This window comes from Eutrigla gurnardus, assembly GCF_963514095.1.
Source record: "Eutrigla gurnardus genome assembly, chromosome: 10".
NCBI classification, from domain to species: domain Eukaryota; kingdom Metazoa; phylum Chordata; class Actinopteri; order Perciformes; family Triglidae; genus Eutrigla; species Eutrigla gurnardus.
The window spans coordinates 10,525,450-10,544,434 of record NC_139924.1 but is presented as its reverse complement, the minus strand read 5'-3'; the positions used below and the strand labels follow the sequence as shown (position 1 = coordinate 10,544,434).

The 18,985-nt window shown below is 39.6% G+C and overlaps 2 protein-coding genes across 3 annotated transcripts; both read right to left on the bottom strand.

Moving 5' to 3' along the window:
• Positions 1–332: 332 nt before the first annotated feature.
• ilkap (integrin-linked kinase-associated serine/threonine phosphatase) lies at positions 333–5,257 on the bottom strand. Of its 2 annotated transcripts, none has more exons than XM_084018702.1 (10): positions 4,911–5,257; positions 4,129–4,272; positions 3,889–4,006; positions 3,693–3,799; positions 3,100–3,193; positions 2,842–2,929; positions 2,598–2,731; positions 2,007–2,126; positions 1,347–1,428; positions 333–535 (listed from the first exon to the last, which is right to left on the bottom strand). In XM_084018702.1, the coding sequence occupies exons 1-10, from the start codon at positions 4,951–4,953 to the stop codon at positions 395–397; spliced, it is 1,071 nt and encodes a 356-aa protein (XP_083874828.1). In that variant the 5' UTR covers positions 4,954–5,257; the 3' UTR covers positions 333–394. The 2 variants fall into 2 exon arrangements, with proteins under 2 accessions (XP_083874828.1, XP_083874827.1); XM_084018701.1 differs by having other exon boundaries at positions 4,120–4,272; positions 4,911–5,256.
• A 541-nt stretch (positions 5,258–5,798) lies between these two features.
• esrrd (estrogen-related receptor delta) lies at positions 5,799–13,908 on the bottom strand. Its single transcript, XM_084020440.1, has 8 exons — positions 13,588–13,908; positions 12,375–12,657; positions 11,970–12,123; positions 10,969–11,085; positions 10,412–10,519; positions 10,159–10,320; positions 9,552–9,824; positions 5,799–7,210 (listed from the first exon to the last, which is right to left on the bottom strand). Exons 1-8 carry the CDS (start codon positions 13,641–13,643, stop codon positions 6,972–6,974), a joined length of 1,392 nt encoding a protein of 463 aa, XP_083876566.1. The 5' UTR covers positions 13,644–13,908; the 3' UTR covers positions 5,799–6,971.
• Positions 13,909–18,985: the final 5,077 nt, after the last annotated feature.

Sequence of the window (18,985 nt, the reverse complement as noted above, 5' to 3'; positions counted from 1 at the left end):
CTTTAATTAATTGTCTGATTTTGCGTGTCACAATCTGAGATTGTGACACGCAAAATCAGACAATTAATTGTTTCCTGACACCTGAATAGGTTGTATATTATCCAATAAATCACTAGAAATAAAGCAAATATAAAGTTTAATTTTGTGTAGAAAGTGTTTTGTAACCAGGGTGGAGACCACTGCTACTGTTTATATATCGTACAGAGCTGTGAAAACAGAGGTAAAAACACTAACTTTGGAAGATACCCTCACTTGAATTGTGTAAAACTCAGACTGGTTGCAGAACTGAAGGCACAAACACTCTGTTCAATGAATCACTTCTACAGCGGAGATAAAGAACAGCCTTTTATTGAAAACGGACTCAAAGAGCAGATCAGCCAGATGCTTCATGTCATCAGAAGCCAATAGAGAGCAGGATCACAGTGACGTTGTCAGCACAGCCCCTCCTCACCGCCTCACTGGCCAACTGTTGGCAAGCAGCTTCAAATCTCACCTCCTCCTCTGTCAGCCCCGGCCTCTGCTCCACAGTCCCCTCCTGCAGGGGGGAGTAGAGAGTATAAGTGGGACAAGGCAAAACTGAACACTCTGACGGTACAATGGTACAAAATATTTTCAGTTTATTACAACGTCTCTTTTTAGTAGTTTTTAACATTGCTAAGTTTTGGAATTACAGAATGCTTAATGACCTCTGATAAGCTCAATTTAAAGTGTACTTATCAGGGCTCCAGAGTGCGCCTAATTTGGGCGCACGTGCGCCCTGAAATCGGGGTAGTGCGACCAGATATTTTACGTGGGCGCACTGGTGCGCCCACTTAAAAAAACATTTTTTTTTTTTTTTGGCCATTTGCCCAACATGAAAATGATTATTATTATTATTTGTCAGCTTGTGGCATGTTTTTATGTACAAATTCAGACAGGCATGCTTAACGAACCTATGCGCAAAGACTCACTTAAGTTTGTTTGTCCAAGTTGTTGTTGTGCGCTGTGATTTAAATAAACGTTTCTACACCTTTACTTCTGTTTACGTAATGTCTATGTGAACTGACGCTGAAAATGTAATATTGTAATTTGGGTGCACCTAAAATATGTGCTGGTGCACCCAAATTAAAAAGTTAGGCGCACCAGTGCACCCAAGGAAAAAGTTAGTCTGGAGCCCTGCTTATGGATGTACAGTCAGCAATCACTTCGATACTGAAGAAAACGTATAAACACCGTGATTCTCAAGCAGGGTCTGCAGTTGTTAAGAGCATATTTTCTTCTTTGACTACTATGCGTATGTGCATGTAATGGACACCGTAGTTAATGAGGACAAGGGGAGAGAGAGGGAGACAGTGAGAGAGAGACACCTGCAGAACGTTGAGGACGAATTTAACAGCTTCATCAGTAGAAAACACTTTGAACAAACCATCACAGGCCAAGAGGATAAACCTGCAGAGAGAGGACAAACGTCAGCGCCTGCTACTTCCTGGAGACTGGTCAACCGCTAAGTGAAATTGTCAGAAGTGTCACGCTCGTTACCATAACCGGATAAAAGGAGTCAACTCCTCTGCCTTTGACATTCTATACAAAGGAAATTTCCCTTTGCACAGTAGAAAATTGATTCTACAACTTGGTTCATCACTTTATGGAACAAAAGGCAAGAGTTCAATCGAGGTGTTTCAGACAGCGTTTCTGTGAGGGAGAGTAACTTCATTTGGGCATGGACAAAACATATATAACCGCTTAAGAGGAGCTGGTATAGCTGTTTCCCCCCCGATTCCATTTTTGCTGGAAAATTGGAATCTGGGATTTTGCTGGAAAATTCTTAAACGTAGATCTATATGTTTCTACCTGCCGTGTAAATATTAGCTTTTAATTCCTCACAGTTACAGAAATACAGACCTTTGAAAAAAGTAATCTTCAGGAATTCATAATATTATAATGGATTGATCTAGGAAGCTAATATTGCAGATATTTACTGAATGGCATCCAAAATCCATCAGTGACGGCTGCGGTTGGGTTCTTGCCTGTCATTCGCTCTGAGCTGACATCTCCTCATGTCAGGGGATGAAATGACGCCACAGCGTTTGTACTGACCGTCTCCGATAGACCGAGAGACCTCGAGGACACCCAGGACCCTGCCGTCCCTGTAACACACAAAGAAAAAACATTTAAGTTAGCTTGGTCGGCAAACGGCAGGAGATGAATCAACAACTGTTCTTATATATAATCTAGGCTATGTTATAAAAGTGTCTTTTAGAAGTGTGAGAGGGGGTTACTATTGACTTATTTTATTATTTAAATATTTATGAAATACTTCACAAACATGAGATCTACCTTTTGTAAATAATATTTTGCAATATCAATTTCTTATACAATCTGTTTCCGTATTACAGATTCTGAAATGTGAATATTTGCTGCTTTCCTCCATTTTAGATCTCAGTAAACTGACAGTGATTGTGTTTTGACTGTTGGTCCTACATAGCAAGACATTTTAAGACGCCACTTTGGATTCAGGCAAAGTGGCTTTTTTTTTTTTTTAAATGTTGATTGTTTCAAATTATGCAGCTCTAAAATCGTGATTTTACAGCTGGAGTGTTTGTTTTTAGGCGGCGTACCTGACGGTGCCTCCTGCTCTCTGGATCCTCATCCTCTCCTCGTAGATGGTCGGGTTGTGGTCTGTACTAAGAGGCAGAGTACACAACTTCTGTCCAACTGCTCCTGCTGTTGCCTCCATCCGACACAACACCGCCTGGAGACAAACATGTACCACAGTGTCCTCTGATGGCCATTTAGGGTCATGGATAAACTAGAAAACTGTCTGCTGAAGAACAGACTGAAAGTAATTAAATCTCAGTGTACCCGGCTGTCTCCCAGATTGGCCACATACACCAGGTCGTCCACCACCAGCACACAGGTGGCAGTAGTGCCGTCTTTCCACGCTGGTTTCCTGTCGCACAACACAAAGAGAGAAGAGATGATGACATGTGTGACTTATTCACGATGAAAATCTCAAAATACCTCTCTAAAAGACAATCTATATTCCTGCTAGCTGCCCTGTAATGTTCTCAGTGTACAGTCTTTGTTTTACAGCTGCATGTTTCCTCGGTGAACTCTTACTGGCTAGAAGCTCTCCTCAGAAAGTCTTCATCTGTCTGCCGGAAAGTTTCGAGGAGACATTTCTTAATCGGCTTGTCCACATTCCCCGTTTCTCCTGAAAGAGACGACGCATATCAACCATTAAAGATGCAGCATTCTTCATTCCATCCATCATATGGGCACACTTTTTAAATTTAATTTATTCATTTTCAGACTTCAACAAAGAAAATGTAAAACTCTTTCTACAGGGGTGGAAACTAACTTGTAACTAACAAGTAACTTTTAACAATCTTAGTACTTTAACTTTTTTGGCCAGCAATCTGCTACATTTGACATTTATTTATATGTTGTATATGAGTTTGTATTATAGGCTAATTTCTTTGTAATTATATATATATATATATATATATATATATATATATATAATAACCTATAATAACACATCCCAATTATTATTAATCTGACTCTGCATTTTAACTGTGGACTAAAACGTATAATATTGGCTTACAAAGTGTAGTAGAGTACAAGTATAGAGTAGCACAACATTGAAATATTCATTCAAACATCAGTAAACAATGTAACATTAAAAAGATGACTTTTAGTGGAAAACTTACCGCTGGGGAACTTCTTGGCCAGATTGTGGTGGAGATGCTCTGCAGCGTATTGAGAGGCTCGAGCTCCACCGTGACCATCAAACACTGCAAAGTATGAAACACGAGACCTGCGGGACATCAAGCACACATCAGTGAGATGCACGCTTTCGCTACCGATTATGAAACCTGTTGGACCGCTGCTGATTGGAGGACTTACACTTGTGCTGGCAGAGGAGACAGATAGCAGCTCATGTCTGGTAGCAGAACGTGAGCGTCCTGCATCTCCTCCCGCTCACCCCGCCTCGCCGCCACGTAGCTTTTCAGCACGGGGAGGCCTGCATGACGACACACTTCAGTCTTTAAACGCATCACCTCAGCATGTCATATTCTACTTAGAGCTTTAATAGAGGGGAAAAGAAACAAACATTGTGGTGGAAGAGCTGAAAACCTTCTTTACAAACTTTCTTGAGCACCCCTTCCACCTCTTTTTTATCAGTGCGACACTCTGCATCTTCTCGTTTCCGTTTTAATCTTTTCTCCTCCTCCTTCTCTTCTTCTTTCCTGGCCTGTGGTCGAGCTTTGACCGCTGCTGAAACTGGACCTGAGGAAGAGTCAAACCAAACTCGGGGATGAGTTTGAGGAGCATAATGGTTTTAAAGCTGAAGTAGAATAGTACAACTTCAACCACAAGGCTTTGTGCATTTCTTTCCACACTATGCTGATCATTTTCACCACTACAACTAACCTTTAGATCATGACAGGAAGTCAACCACGTTTCAACTACAAGAATCTGTCACTGGTACACTTTACTAGAGCTGAAATAACTAATTAAAATGACTGGTTACTACTCTGATAATCGATTATTCATTTCATTAATTTCCAAGCAAAAAAAGTCACTCCAGCCGCTCAAACGAGGAATTGCTTTTTCTTTATCATATTTTATTGTAAACTTCATATTTTTCGAAAATGCATAATTTACCTAACAGTCTTAATTGAACATCAGGTGTTGCAGCAGCAGAAGGACGTAAAATAAATACATTAAATAGGGTTTTGAGACACAGCTAACGTTAAATCAGCTAATAATGAAGGAACGTTACGTTACTGGTGTAACTAGTAAGGTTAGCTAACGTTAATGATGGCGTGTAGGTTTCATCTAGTATCTCCATCATCAAGTACTAACGTCTCCCCAAAAGCATCTCGTTTTTATTTATATGTAACTGTTAAATCGTCTGAACTCACCGGAGGTCTGTGTCGGTTCTGGCAAGTCGTCGAAAAGATCCATTCTGCTGGTTTACTCAGGTGTTAGCCAACCAGCTAACTAGCTAGCTTACCTGCCGGAAAGAGCTAACGTCAGATGGCTAACATTAACTGTCTGCACCTGTACGGCTCCGTGTCCGTATCTAAGAGTTGACGGTTAGACTCTGTAAACAGTTTCATTTAGCAGGTCCAATTATTCTACCAGTCTGCTGTTCAACAAGTAAATTCAGTTGAAACGCAGAAATGTTGATCATTTAGCTCCTCTGTGAAATCCAGTTATGTCTTCACTGGCATCAAGTTAGCCTAATCGTTCAAGACCATTTCCGGTCTCAGGCAGCCTTCGAAATAAAACAGAATTTTACACATTTTAAGGCTAATTCTATAAGACTGCTCCAATAATAATAATAATAATAATAATAATAAAAATGATTAATAAACAATGATCATTTATTTTATTACTCAATTAAATAGATTCATCTATAGAAAATCGTTGCTAAAAATGCCAACTGATTTTCTTTAAAGAAAAATTGTGAATTTATGTCATTTAAAACCCAGTTTATATCCAGATTAGTAGATCATGTAAACAGTTGAAGTTAGTTGCAGTCCAAGTTTTTACAGATTTTTTAAATAAATTCTTAATTAATGTGATTGCTTTCTTTCATTTGAGAAACCATGCTTCCTAGGGCTTGTGAATGCAACATTTGCGGCTCTTAACTCATCATGTTTAGGTTAGGTTGTTTTGTGTATTTAATATTACATTGTATTAATCCCAGTCATGTAAACAGCTCAGAGTGAATGTAGTGAACACGTTGTTATGAAGTGTGTTTGATATGGATCAGATGTTCTCTAAGCAAACTTTGTACAACTGACTCATTTGAAAATCGTGTTTTAATTCCAAAAGCATGTAAAAAAAGCAAATAAACTAGTCGGTTAACAGCTGACTTAAAATAACTAATCAGCAGCCAATAAACGATCATCTCTGTTTGGTATTTGAACTACGAATTGAAAGTCTTCAACGTTAAAACGACATCGGCCCTAGTCCTTTCAAGGTAAACCAGCTCACACTCAAACACACATTACACTCAGAGAAAAAGTTCACATTAGAAAAATAAATACATCTTTAACAGAAATAGATACAAAATCTAAACTTTAGGAAAATCTGTGCAGGTTCAGACGATGGCAATGATGGTGTTCAAGATGGAGGATGAAGGTGAGTTTGTTAAGCATCGATCGGCTGTTATGTTCTTCTTCTTCTTCCCTTCAATAATCATGATACTAATAGATAAAACCAGTAAAAATCACACACCAGATGTTTTCTATGTGAAATAGCTCCAATTTGTGGATGTCCCCACAGCGTCACATGACAAGTGACATTTGCACTTGGATGTTGAATTTGTTTACCCTTGATGAATGATGCACCTGTGCTCTAAATATTATAAGTTAGTCCACTGACTGAATGTGATAGTAGGATTTGCTGACATTCTAATTGTGCTGACCTTTCTAATTTGCAGGGAAAGAAGTGCTTTGCTGAAGTAAATTCCAGTTTGTTCTAGGCTGCATTATTGTGAAACACTGGACACTGAAATAGGAAGCTGTTCCTGTTAAACTTCCAGTTTCTTTCTTCTATTCTTATCCAATTGTTTCTCAGACGGATCTTTGTCGCTTTCTGTTGTCAGTCTGGTTGAACCATCGTACAGCATTTTGTTCTCCATGTACTAAACTAAATAACATCTGTAAGACCATTCAGACATATACAGTAGAGTTGCCCTGTCAAATGGCTGACTGGACATTATCAAGCTTTGAACATTACTCTTAAACATTTTGTGTATATTTTTGTGTAGCTAAGTTATGAATAATACTTTTCTTATTTGTGCGTTTATTTTCACGTCTTTTTCATGTATTGTCATGTCAAGGTGGATCATCAGCTTTTTTCTGGAACCTGTTTCAAGTCTTAATTCTCAGGCCAGTGTACTCCTCTTCCTCTGATGATGATGATGATGATGATGATGATGATGAAGGTGGCCTCTGAGTGATGACACGTGTTTAGGCCTTGGCATCAAGCATCTCCAGCAGCAGTTTGTGGAGGGGGATGCAGCGGTGCCGGTGCAGCCGCTGGAAGGCCTGCACGGCTCGTTCGGCCGTCTCCCGCAGCAAGGGGAGGCTCATCAGCAGGCGGCCTGCCCGCCGCTGCTCTCTGCGGGACGACTCATAGTCCTGCAGGGCTTCATGGAGTCCATCCTGGAACCTCTGCACCGAGTCTGGACAGTCCACCGGCTCAGCATCTGACGGTCAGACACAGACAGACGATGTTAGGACAGTATACAAATTGTAGCTCTAAAATACTCAAGTAATCGTTTAGTCGATCAACATTAAATTCATCTGCTACTATTTTGATAATGAATCATTTTCATCATTTCTTAAAGCAAATATGTCACATATTCTCTGGTTCGAGCTTCTCAAATTAGATAATCTGTGTCAAGTATTAATTTATATCTTTATTGTTTTAATTGTTTGTACTGAGGTAACACTTTACTTGTGTTTATTAATGTATTTGTTAACTTCAACTCCTCTTGTTGACATTATATGTGTAGGATGCTGTATAAACAATTATAATGTCTCCCATGAAGTCATATTATATATAATATTACATTAATAAACACTTAATTATAGCTACATTATGTAACGTTATTAACCAATGTTATACTGCTTATAAATGTATGTATGCTAAGGTGTAATACATAAGTTTGTGTAATATATTATAAAATATGTATAAAATATTTGTATAATATTCGGAGAGTGCAGCCTGTCCACTTTATTGGGTTTTCAGTAGCAGGCTCTTGCTAAGATTGTTTTGGTATTTCCTGCCTGATTATTAGTAAAGTGAAATATTGTATGAATAATATACAAATTATAATTCTCCTTGTGTTTTTGTTTATATTGTTAAACGTACACATTTCTATTTCTGAATTCTTTCCAGACAATAGAGACACAACGTCAAAATAAAATAGTTACGATTGTTGAGGTCATTCAAAGAGGCAGTCAAAGAAAGGTCAACATACACACACACACACACACACATACACACACACACACAGACACACACACACAGACACACACACACACACACACACACAGACACATACACACACACACACACACACTCAGACATCATCTTCTATTGTGTAAAGTATTGATGTTTAAACACTTAATGGGCAGAACTTAGACACACATCAGGCTGAAATACATGAACACACACACACACACACACACACACACACACACACACACACACTGTGTCCTCCAGCAGACAGTTAACAGTTTATGGATCCAGAACTAAGTCTATCAATACACTTTATTGATCTGAGGCTCAGACAGTGGGAGACTGACCAGACTTCAGCTGGAAGTGTCCCATCATGCACTGCATCAACAGGAGTGTTTAATTCAATCACGCACTCAGCCAGATAGATGCTATTGATCAACACGCTGTTATCCTTCCACTGTTGTCATTAGCATCAACACCAACTGATCCTCCTAACAAGTATCCTGATCAACATCATCTTCCTCGGAGCTCCAGAAACATCATGATGACCATGAACTGATTAACTTACTGATCAAACTACATATTCGTGTTTTTAAAGTATTTATTTAAAGTTATTTACATTTGAAATGTTTCAGTAAGGACCAACGGGGATGATGGGCACGTCTCGAATAACTACTAATACGAATTATACTCCTTCTGATACATTGACTACATGAATCTGATAATACTTTAAGTATTAGTATACCGGTAGTACTTTTACTGATAGTTAAAATAAGCCGGTAATACATGTGTACTTTTACTGCTGATAATTTAACTACATGAAGCTGATAATACGTTTGTACTTTTACTGATTATATTTTAACTAAACAAAGCTGATAATATATTTACACTTTTACTGCTGAAACTTAAACTACATGAAGCTGATAATACTTGTATAGTGTACTTCTGATACTTTAATGCAGCTGGAAATATTACCTGCACTTCTGATACTTTAATGAAGCTGGACAAACTTGTATACTTTTACTGCTGATACTTTAATGAAGAGGATAATACTTTTTAGTACTTATACTTTCATGGTAATACTTGTGTAGAGGACTTGGAACATAGTAACTCAACTAATCAATACTGTGATGCTTCAGCTCCCAGCCTCTGATCAATATCAATATGCACTCCTCTGTGATCAATAAGTTCAAACCCCCAAACGTCTCCTGTCTCTTTGTCGTAAATCAATATCAGTTTTCCTTCTGCTGCTTCTGTTTTGAGGGTTTGTGTGTCGGGGCAGATTTGCAGGATGGGGGGGCATCAGAATGCAGATACTCCCTCATGTGAGGTTTGCCTTCTCAGATCTGGAGAGAAACACTGAGTGTGTGTTGTTTGTTTTTTGTTGTTTGAAATTCAAACACATGTCATTCAAAACCTCTTAGTTTGGTACTACTACTTCACATACTTCAGATACTACCGATATGGATACTTCTACCGATACCACCGATACCACCGATACTACCGATACGATATGGATACTTCAGATACTATCAATACTACAGATACAGCCACCACTGGATTGTATGTATACATGTGCGTACCAGAGTTAGCGAGTGCCATGGCCTTAAGCGTCACCACCTCCTCGGGGCTCAGGTTCATCGCCTCGTACTTTAACGTCAGGTGACGTAGCGCCTCGTACAAGTCGGCCAATCCCGAGTCTCGACACTGTGCCTCGTCCAACTGCAGGTTCCCAGCAAACACAAGCTCCTTCCCCGCTGCGCCCTGCGACCGCCAGGCAATGCCCACCAGCAGCGCCTCCATCCAACCGCTCTGCAGCAGCGACATCTGGTCGACCAACGAGAGCCTGGAGAAACCTGAGGGGTATCAGTGATTTTGGAGGATTGTTATTTATTAGTAGTGAGGATGTAAATGTTTGAAAGGTAACTGAAAAACTGAATGAAACTTAAATGTTACAAGTATAGATTAAAATATTTAATTATTTGAAGAAAAATCTTAAAAAAAAAATAATCTCATAATTGAAAGAAAACAAAAATCTTTTTTTGTGATTCAGACAAAAGATCTCCTAACTGTGAGAAAATAGCTTGCAATTAAGAGACTACATAATAAAAAGAAAATCTCATAAAGATCTTGAGCGAACTTGCAGCAAATTGTGAAAAGTCTTCAACAGGCCTTTCAGGTGATTTGTACCTGGGATCTGTTTGGCCCAGGCAATGAGAACCAGCAGCTCCCGGTTCAGGAGGTCACAGAGGGTCAGCAGGGTCCGGAGGCTGTCGTCATTGGTCGAGTCATCCTGATTGGCAGCCAATGGGGCGGGCTCTGTCAGCAGCAAATGGGAAACCAGCTTGTTTCCTAAAAGATGATGAAGCAATGATTCATAACATAACGTACTTTTCATTGAGTGCAGATTTGATCTTCATGCTGGAGCCTCATGTGGACTCACGGCTGCTGGCAGGATGACTGTACGGCGCTTTGCTGTAGAAACTCAGTCCACTCTCCACCCGCCTCTTGTACTTCTGCCTTCCTCCTCTCACTCGGTCCATACGAACTCCTGCAGCACAGAGAGGAGATCACACCCAGACTTACAGATAGTTGAAGAAAGATCCTGAACGTAGTGATGTTGAGTCTCTGTGAGGTTGTTCTCTCTTTGTGGTCATTTTAAGTTTAAGCTATGTGGTCATGATGAGTCTCAATGTGTTTGTTTTATGTCTTTATGAAGGCTGTTTTTAGTCCGTTGAGTGGTGTCTTTGTTGTCATTTTGTATTGTGTTTATGTGATTGTTTTGAGTTGTGGTTGCTTTAAGTCTTTGTGGTCATTTTGTGTCTCTTTGTGGTTCTTTTCAGTCTCTTTGAAGTTGTTTTGTGTCAGTTCTTAGTCTTTAAACGGAGCTCTGTGACTTTCCGTTATCTCTAAACTAACATTCACTTCCTGCTCAACAACACTGCAAAGGCTCATGGGAGGCTTCCCTGACAGACTGATGGACAGATGGACGTGGCGTACCCTCTCTCATCATACCGGCCCGGAGACATTTCTGGAAGCGGCAGGCCTGACAGGCTTTCCTCCTCCGCTTGGTGATCTCACACTCATTCATCACCGGACAGCTGTACTCGATGTTGCCTAGGTAACCACAAACAGGAAGGTCAATGCCATCACATCCTCCCTCAGTGACATGGCTGGGTTTGTTTTGAGGGTAATAAACCATCATTAGACATGATTTGTGGTTATCGTATGTGATCAATATTAGAATTAAACAAATTATATCCATTTTGTTTGTGGGTCTGTTTCCTCCGTGGATGTCATTATCTTGTCTATTCTATTGATGAAAGCCACGGAGGCACACTGCTCATCTCTGGAAACCTTACTTTGACGTGAGAATTATGTATTATATTATTGTCACTTAATAGCAGTTGAATTTGAGCAACTTTACTTTTTCATTTTTCATATAAAACGTATTTAAAATTGAGTTTTTAAAATTATAATAAAGTAAAGTTAAAGTCAGAGTAGTATTACTACAGTATTAAAGTTTTCATTACAAGTAAAAGTCCTTAATTCAAGACCACACTCAAGTGAAAATACAGAAGCATCAAAATATACTTAAAGTATCAAAATCAAAAGTACTCATTATGCAAAATGACCCACACAGAGTGTCATATATATATATATGCTATAAAAATTATTGGAATATTATTATTGATGCATTTCTTAAAGCAGCATTTTAATGTTGTAAAGCTGAACTACTTAATACAAAAAGTGTTAAAGATTAAGTTAAACTATAAAGTTGCATGAAATACTCAAGTACAGTTTTACTTGTACTTTACATAATACATACACTGCAGTTCAGTGTCGAACGCTGGTTTGCAAAACCAGCAGCTGATGTGTGAGCTCGTAGCTTCACACACTAATCAATGCAGTGACTGCTGCTGTATTGATATCAGCTCAGCCTATTAATTCACTTATTGATCAACACACACACACACACACACACACACTGTGGTTCTCACCTTGTATGGTCCTCTTGAAAAAAGCCTTGCAGGCCTCGCAGGACGCCACGCCATAGTGATACCCGGAGGCCAAGTCGCCACACACCAGGCAGAGCCTCTTGGGCCCCACAGCACTCATAGGTGTCAGATAGTCGCCCCTCAGGATGGAGTCCACCTGCATCGAGGAGACACACTCAAGTCTGAACATTCATCATCTGCACTGCTGCAAAAGCTCCATTGGTTCCTTCTGAAGGCATAACTTTGCATATGTGATTCACTGTTTTTATCAAACAAACAGGAGGGAATAGTGACTGGACTATTTTCAACGACAGATTAATTCACATTTCAGGGTATAGTGAGTATTTGTATGTTGTATTTTGTCTGTTTGTGGCTCATTGGCACAATCAAATCAAAAACCTTCTTCACCTGTGCTGAAAACGAATCCGTCGAAAAATGCACAGCCTCCGACACCACAGCACTGCCCCTGACACTTCCTCCGCTGGAACTAGATCCCGCTGGGGAGTCGGGCTCTGGTGCTCCACAGAGGGGGCTGAAGGAGGAGGAGGAAGATGAGGAGGTTGGGCTGGGGAGGAGAAAGGTCTGGTGTGAGGTGTCCAGGAGGAAGGAGGGACTGAGTGGGGGGGACTGGAGGAAGGAGGCCGGAGATTGAGCTTCATCAGCGGGGCAGGAGGAGGAGGAGTCCAAGAGGCTGAGGAAGAAGAGAAGTGTGAGATTAAACAGCTGAAGCTCAACAATCAGCAGCAATGATGAAGATATGAAATCAAAGAGATTAATAATTGTAAAACCGATTTTCAGAATATAATACTGTGTCATATAGCTCACTGTATATACAGTATATAAAAATATGACAAATAAAAGTCCTGCTTTCAAAAATTCACTAAAGTATTAGCATTAAAACATAAGTAGAAACAATAATTTTGCTGAATAATAAATAGCGTTCACTGTGTGTTTTGTAATGTAACAATGTAGCTCAGTTTCTGTTTGGTTCAGATAAAGGTCATGATTTGGGTTTAATTAAAACCTAAAAACTGCAAGCAGGTAAACGTGGGTGTAGATGATGCAGGATTTAAAACAGAAAATCTGTTATGCAAAAAATACCGGACTTTTTTATTTATTTTACAGTTTCAGTTACTTTACAGATTTAGATTACTAATATAGCAACTAATATGGCAACATTAAAGCACTGAAAACATTAATGCACCAATTATTATTAATACAAAACATGCTGTTACATTTGCAGACTTGCTTCAATATGCTTTCGAATGCAGGACCTTTACTTGTAACAGAGTATTTGCACGTTGTAGTATTAGTAATTGTATGCAAAGATCTATATATTTCTTCCTCCACTGGTTGGATTTGACTATCTATGTTTGATAAACCTGCTCATGTTTGTGCTAAAACTACTACAGCTATTAAAACTAGTAGTGAGCGTGCTACTGAGAATACTTTATAGTACTACAGTTGGAATCTATGTTTATATGTGGAAAAGAAATGCGAGAAATTTTACAGCTGCAGAAATGACTTAACTATGAAATTCTAAATAAAAAAAGCAAAACAACCAAATACATAAATAAACGTTTTTAAATGAATAATGAGTGGACTGCTGTTTGTTTCTCACCGCTGTGGACAGATGAAGTTATAATCGTCTATCAGACAGAAGTCCTTCAGCTCCATCCTGAACCTGATTCCAGATCAGCTTCAATGAACAAAAACTTCCGCCTACTGTGTTTCACAAATCCAACAGAACAATAAAATAAGAGCCTGCTGCAGCAATGCGTGCAAACACTCAGCTTTCAGCATGTAAAAAAATATTTTCTGATGGTGCTTTCAGGTCCAACGACAAAGTTGTAAATAGTAAGAGTGTCTGTGAACTCTGACCTCTTCTTTCCTGCAGAGCGTCGGGACAGATGGATGTATAGCTGATACAGACATCTGAAACTCAGAGGTGTCTGCAGTGATATTTATCTGTCTTATCTGAAAAGGCGGGGCCTGGAGGATCAGCCAATCAGCATAAAGCATCACCAGTCTGAACAGAGGATTGACTTCTTCTTCTTCTTCTATCATCGCTATTGATTAGGACAGTGGCATATGTGGGCCACATCAGCGGCTCCTCCCTGCTGATTAAAAACATTTGAAATTATTATCAACAAAAATAACTACAGTTATGGGCTGTCTGACTTGGATTATTTCTAATATTATTTTATACAATCATTTTGTATTATCACATCACATCACATGACCATCTACTGATGATTGTTTTTTTTGTTGTTATGTACTAAAATACCAAGGGTTGTTTGTTCAACCAAACTCCAAAAGTCAAAGATATTAATTTTATCTTATTCATTTTCTGCTGATAGGCTTATTGATTAAATCACTCTCAGATCGAATCTGTTTTTGTTGATAAAATAAGCAACATCAATGATATTATTTTAATATATATTTATTATCATTACACTGCTGGTTAGTTTAATATATAATAACACATCAGTTTTTAGTTGAAGAAGCCTGAAGAGGTTAAAGAATGATGAGTATTACCTTATTTTTTATTAGATTTTTCCAGGACAGAAAAGTAAAACCAGTCATCCACAAAAACAAACAAAGACATTTAAGAAAAGTCAGAATTATAGTAGAATGGCTGGTTTGCTGGGGAGCCAATAGATATAACAATGATGTTTGCCGAGTGTGGCATTGTGAGGGGAAATCCAGTAATTTCCTTTTTTTTAGTTTACTTTATAGTCATATTTAAAAAATAAAAATAAAATAAGTGAAAAATATTGTAGGTTTGTGTTCAAGTCAGAGACGCAGCGGATTAACACACACAATGATAGTTAGTTTGTGTGTGTGTGTGTGTGTGTGTGTGTGTGTGTGTGTGTGTGTGTGAGAGCATGCTGAAGCAGCAAGATGAGACAACCAGAGACACACACAGTGTCCTAATCTCACCGTCAGACATACAGCCAGCTCAGATCAGTCTCACCTACATCTGCTGTTTTATAAGCGTTGCGGAACAAGGCCTGCCTGTCCGTCCGTCTGTCTTTGTTTATTTCTGTCTTAGTTGAATATACAGTATAATAACACATCATCAGTTATTGGTTGGTTGTTTGATTTTTTTATTATTAATCTGCAAAGGAAATGTTGTTAGATGAATGTATGATGTATTGAAGTAGAAGTATAAAGAAGCATCAAACAGAAATACTCAATAAAGTATAAGTATCTCAAAATTGTACTTGAGTAAATGTAGTTATATTCCACCAGTGTATTGGCCTGTTTAAAGATTTTCTAGAAGCCTGTAGAGGTTAAAGAATGATGAGTATTACTTTACTTTTTATAAGATTTTAGATAAGATTCAGGACAGAAAAAGTAAAAACAGTCACAAAGAAAACATTTGAGAAAAGTCAGAGTTATTAATAAATGCCTTTAAAAATGGCTGTTTTGCTGCTTCAGGACCTGGAGCAAACATGAATTCTGCTCTCTACCAGAAAACTCTGAAGGAGTTGGGTTCTGCAGCAGGATAATGATTGAAAGCACACAAGCAAGTCCACCTCTGAATGGCTCTAAACACCCAAAGTGAAGGTCTTGGAGTGGCCTATGACCTGACTTAAATCTGGGATGCTGTGGTGTGACCTCAAATTGACAGTTCATGCTTAGAAAGTGTCCAAAGTGGCTGAATTAAAACAATTCTGCAAAGAGGAATGGGCCCAAATTATCCCACATCGATGTAAAAGACTAATTGCCAGTTATTGCAATCAATGATTGCAGTTGTGGCAGCTGAGGGTGGTGCAACCAGCTGTTGAACAGGCTCCATGTAATGCAAGTAATGCAAAGCCAGAAAAACCATAAGAAACATACCTTAGGGGACTGGAGGAAGGTCATCTCCTCTGATGAGTCCACATTTCAGCTTTGCCCAACTGGTGGTCCTATGGTTAGCCGGAGACCTGAAGAGGCCTACAAGCCACAGTGTCTCACACCCACTGTGTTATTAGGTGGAGGATCGTGATGATCTGGAGGTCCTCAGGAAGACTGGAATCAGGCAGGTTTGTCTTTGTGAAGGATGCTTGATGATTCAAGCATCCTTCACAAAGACACCTGTACAAGGTCATCCTGGAAGAAAAGCTGCTTCCCTCTGCTCTGAAAATGTTCCCCAACACTCAGCATTGGTTCTTCCAGCAGGACAATCCTCCACGCCACACTGCCAGGTCTATCAAGGTGTGGATGGAGGACCACCAGATCAAGACCCTGTCATGGCCAGCCTAATCTCCAGACCTGAACCCCACTGAAAACATCTGGAATGTGTCTACTCACATGTGTCTACTCATATGTGTCTACTCATATGTGCAAAGCCGACAGCATATAAGGACGCACACCTTTCCTAAGCCCTCATCAGCGAGCAGCGTAGGAGCGGCACGGACCCTTGGTAGAGGGCCTGTGGTTATAGAAGTAGGGTTACAATATTCTTCGTTCTAACTCACACAGGCTCCACCCTGGACTGGACTCTATGGGTACAGTGGGTAGAGCCAGATGAATAATGCCCTTCTGTGACAACAACCCAGACACACTGATTTAGGTTAGGTTAGGTGCTGCAGCCCACCTATACTTCAGACAGCAGACAAAATCAATATTGGAGCCAGTTCATGGGCCTTTGAATGTTGGTGGCTTCCTACCTTATTTCAAATTCTGCAATCTGCTCTTCATGTCTCAGTGGAAATGCTTGTGTGCTATGACTGCCTTATTTTCTTTTAATATTTCCATGCAGACTTCACAACCTAAGAGAAAAACAGAACAATGAGTTAGAAAAGAACTGAAATATCACATCCAACTAAACCTGTTTACATTCCCCAATGCTTTCTTTACCATTACTCTAGAGGAATTCTGACCCATAGTTAACCTCTCCTGATCAAGCTTCACCTGCTAACATCACCAGTTACCTCATTTCTAAACCTGATGTGTTTATCTATTATCTCTGGTGTCACAAAAATATTGTCAAAAAGGCTGCAGAGGAGTCTTTCATTTCTGTAATTTCTATTCCTTTGATGTTGATTTTATATATATAAATGTCCTTTTATGGGTTTCTTTCCAATGCTTTTGATGTTTTATGTAAAGCACTTTGAATTAGCTTGTTGGTGCTTTAAAAATAAAATTGCCTTGCCTTGTGCACAAAGAAAAATAAAATAACTTAAGAACTGACAACGTGTTTCTTTACGATAATTGAGTTCTGAGAACTCAACATGCATTCCATTATAAAGAATGCATGTTGAAGGCACCCTTGATTTGGCTTCACTTTTCACTGCCTGTTTGAATCTCTGGAAAGTAAGATCCAAAAACACACCTGCAGTTGGTTTGTACATGGGCTCATTGTCGGGGGATGAGCTGGTTTGTAATGCAGTGTTTGTGCGCTCGTGTGTTGAATGAGGATACCTGCAGGGAAAGTGAAAGCTGATATTCCGCTGGCTCACAGTTTCAGCCTCAGTACTGGGTGAACCTCTGTAATCGCATTAATGCTGCCTGAGTGTGTGTGTGTGTGGACAGATTGGCCTACAATATTAAGTGGCTTAGAGGCCTGGATCTACATAAACATTTCAGGCATTAAGGTTATGAAGCCAGGGTGAGGATCAGAGACGATTAGCACGCGAGTATCACCTGAGGTGACTTGACATCCACAAATAGTACACAAGTCTAGTCTGGTAACCAGCTTCTTTGTACAGATTCCCAATGATTCACGGTGGTGGGATGTAATGAAATACATTGACTTTAGTACAATACTTAAATAATTAAGTACTGTACTTAATAAGTAAAATGTTGTTCTACTTGAATCGAGTATTTCTGCTACTTTCTACTTCTCCTCAACGACATCTCAGAGTAAATATTAAACTCCACTACATTTAGTTCCTTTCATCACCACCTTGTCCAGGTAGAACCACGTATCCCCAGAAGTGTTGATGTTTTGTGATAAACTGAAGGGTTAAGAGTACCTGTACTGTATGTGTTGATAAAATGCTCCTCCTTCTAAAGCTAAATAAACTCTTTAAATAGTCTCTTAGACCAGTGAAAATAAATGATGTAAATGTCAATATTTTGATTTTGGAAGAATTGTTGTCAGTAGTTTATGGAACAAAAATGTAAATTTTTCTTACACATACCTAAAAAAACCCCTCTTAATTTATCCAGGGCTGTATAATGTGGTCAAGCTCAAGAGACAAATAATTGTTTGCCTGTGTTACAGAATGTGTCCACCAGAGAGCAAACATCCATCCATCCATTGTTTACCGCTTATCCTGTAGTCAGGGTTGCGGGGATTCTGTCATTGGGTGAAGGCAGGGTTCACCTGGACAGGTCGCCAGTCTATCACAGGGCCGACATGTAGAGACAAACAACCATTCACACTCACATTCACACCTACGGGACATTTAGATCATCAATGAACCTATCCCCATCCTGCATGTCTTTGGACTGTGGGAGGAAGCCGGAGAACCCGGAGAGAACCCACGCTAACACGGGGAGAACAGGCAAATTCCACACAGAAGGAGCCCGAACCCGGGAATCGAACCCGGGACCCTCTCGCTGTGAGGCGACAGTGTTACCCACTACAGCCAGAGAGCAATCATTTTGTTTTTAAAATCTCCTTGAATTGTTATTTCATGTCAAAAACAAATAAAATCAGCCGATAAATACGGCGATCAGGTTTTTTAAGGTTAACAGTCAATGAGCTCAGATGGATTCAGGAAGTTCTTACCTGGGGTCTGGGATTTTGCTGATGTCATTCCCAAGATGGCGACTGTGTGTGTGCGTGTGTATGTTTGTGTGTGAGTTACTTACAGATGCAGAGTCCATGTGAGGCGTTGAGGACACACACACACACACACACACACACACACACACACACACACACATTAACACACTACCACATACACTAACACACTTACAGACACATGCACACACTTGCTCATCCTGCTCATGACTGCAGTGTCTGACCCATAGTTGTCATTTAAGCTAGGGACATGTATAATTTGTTAAAAATGTTC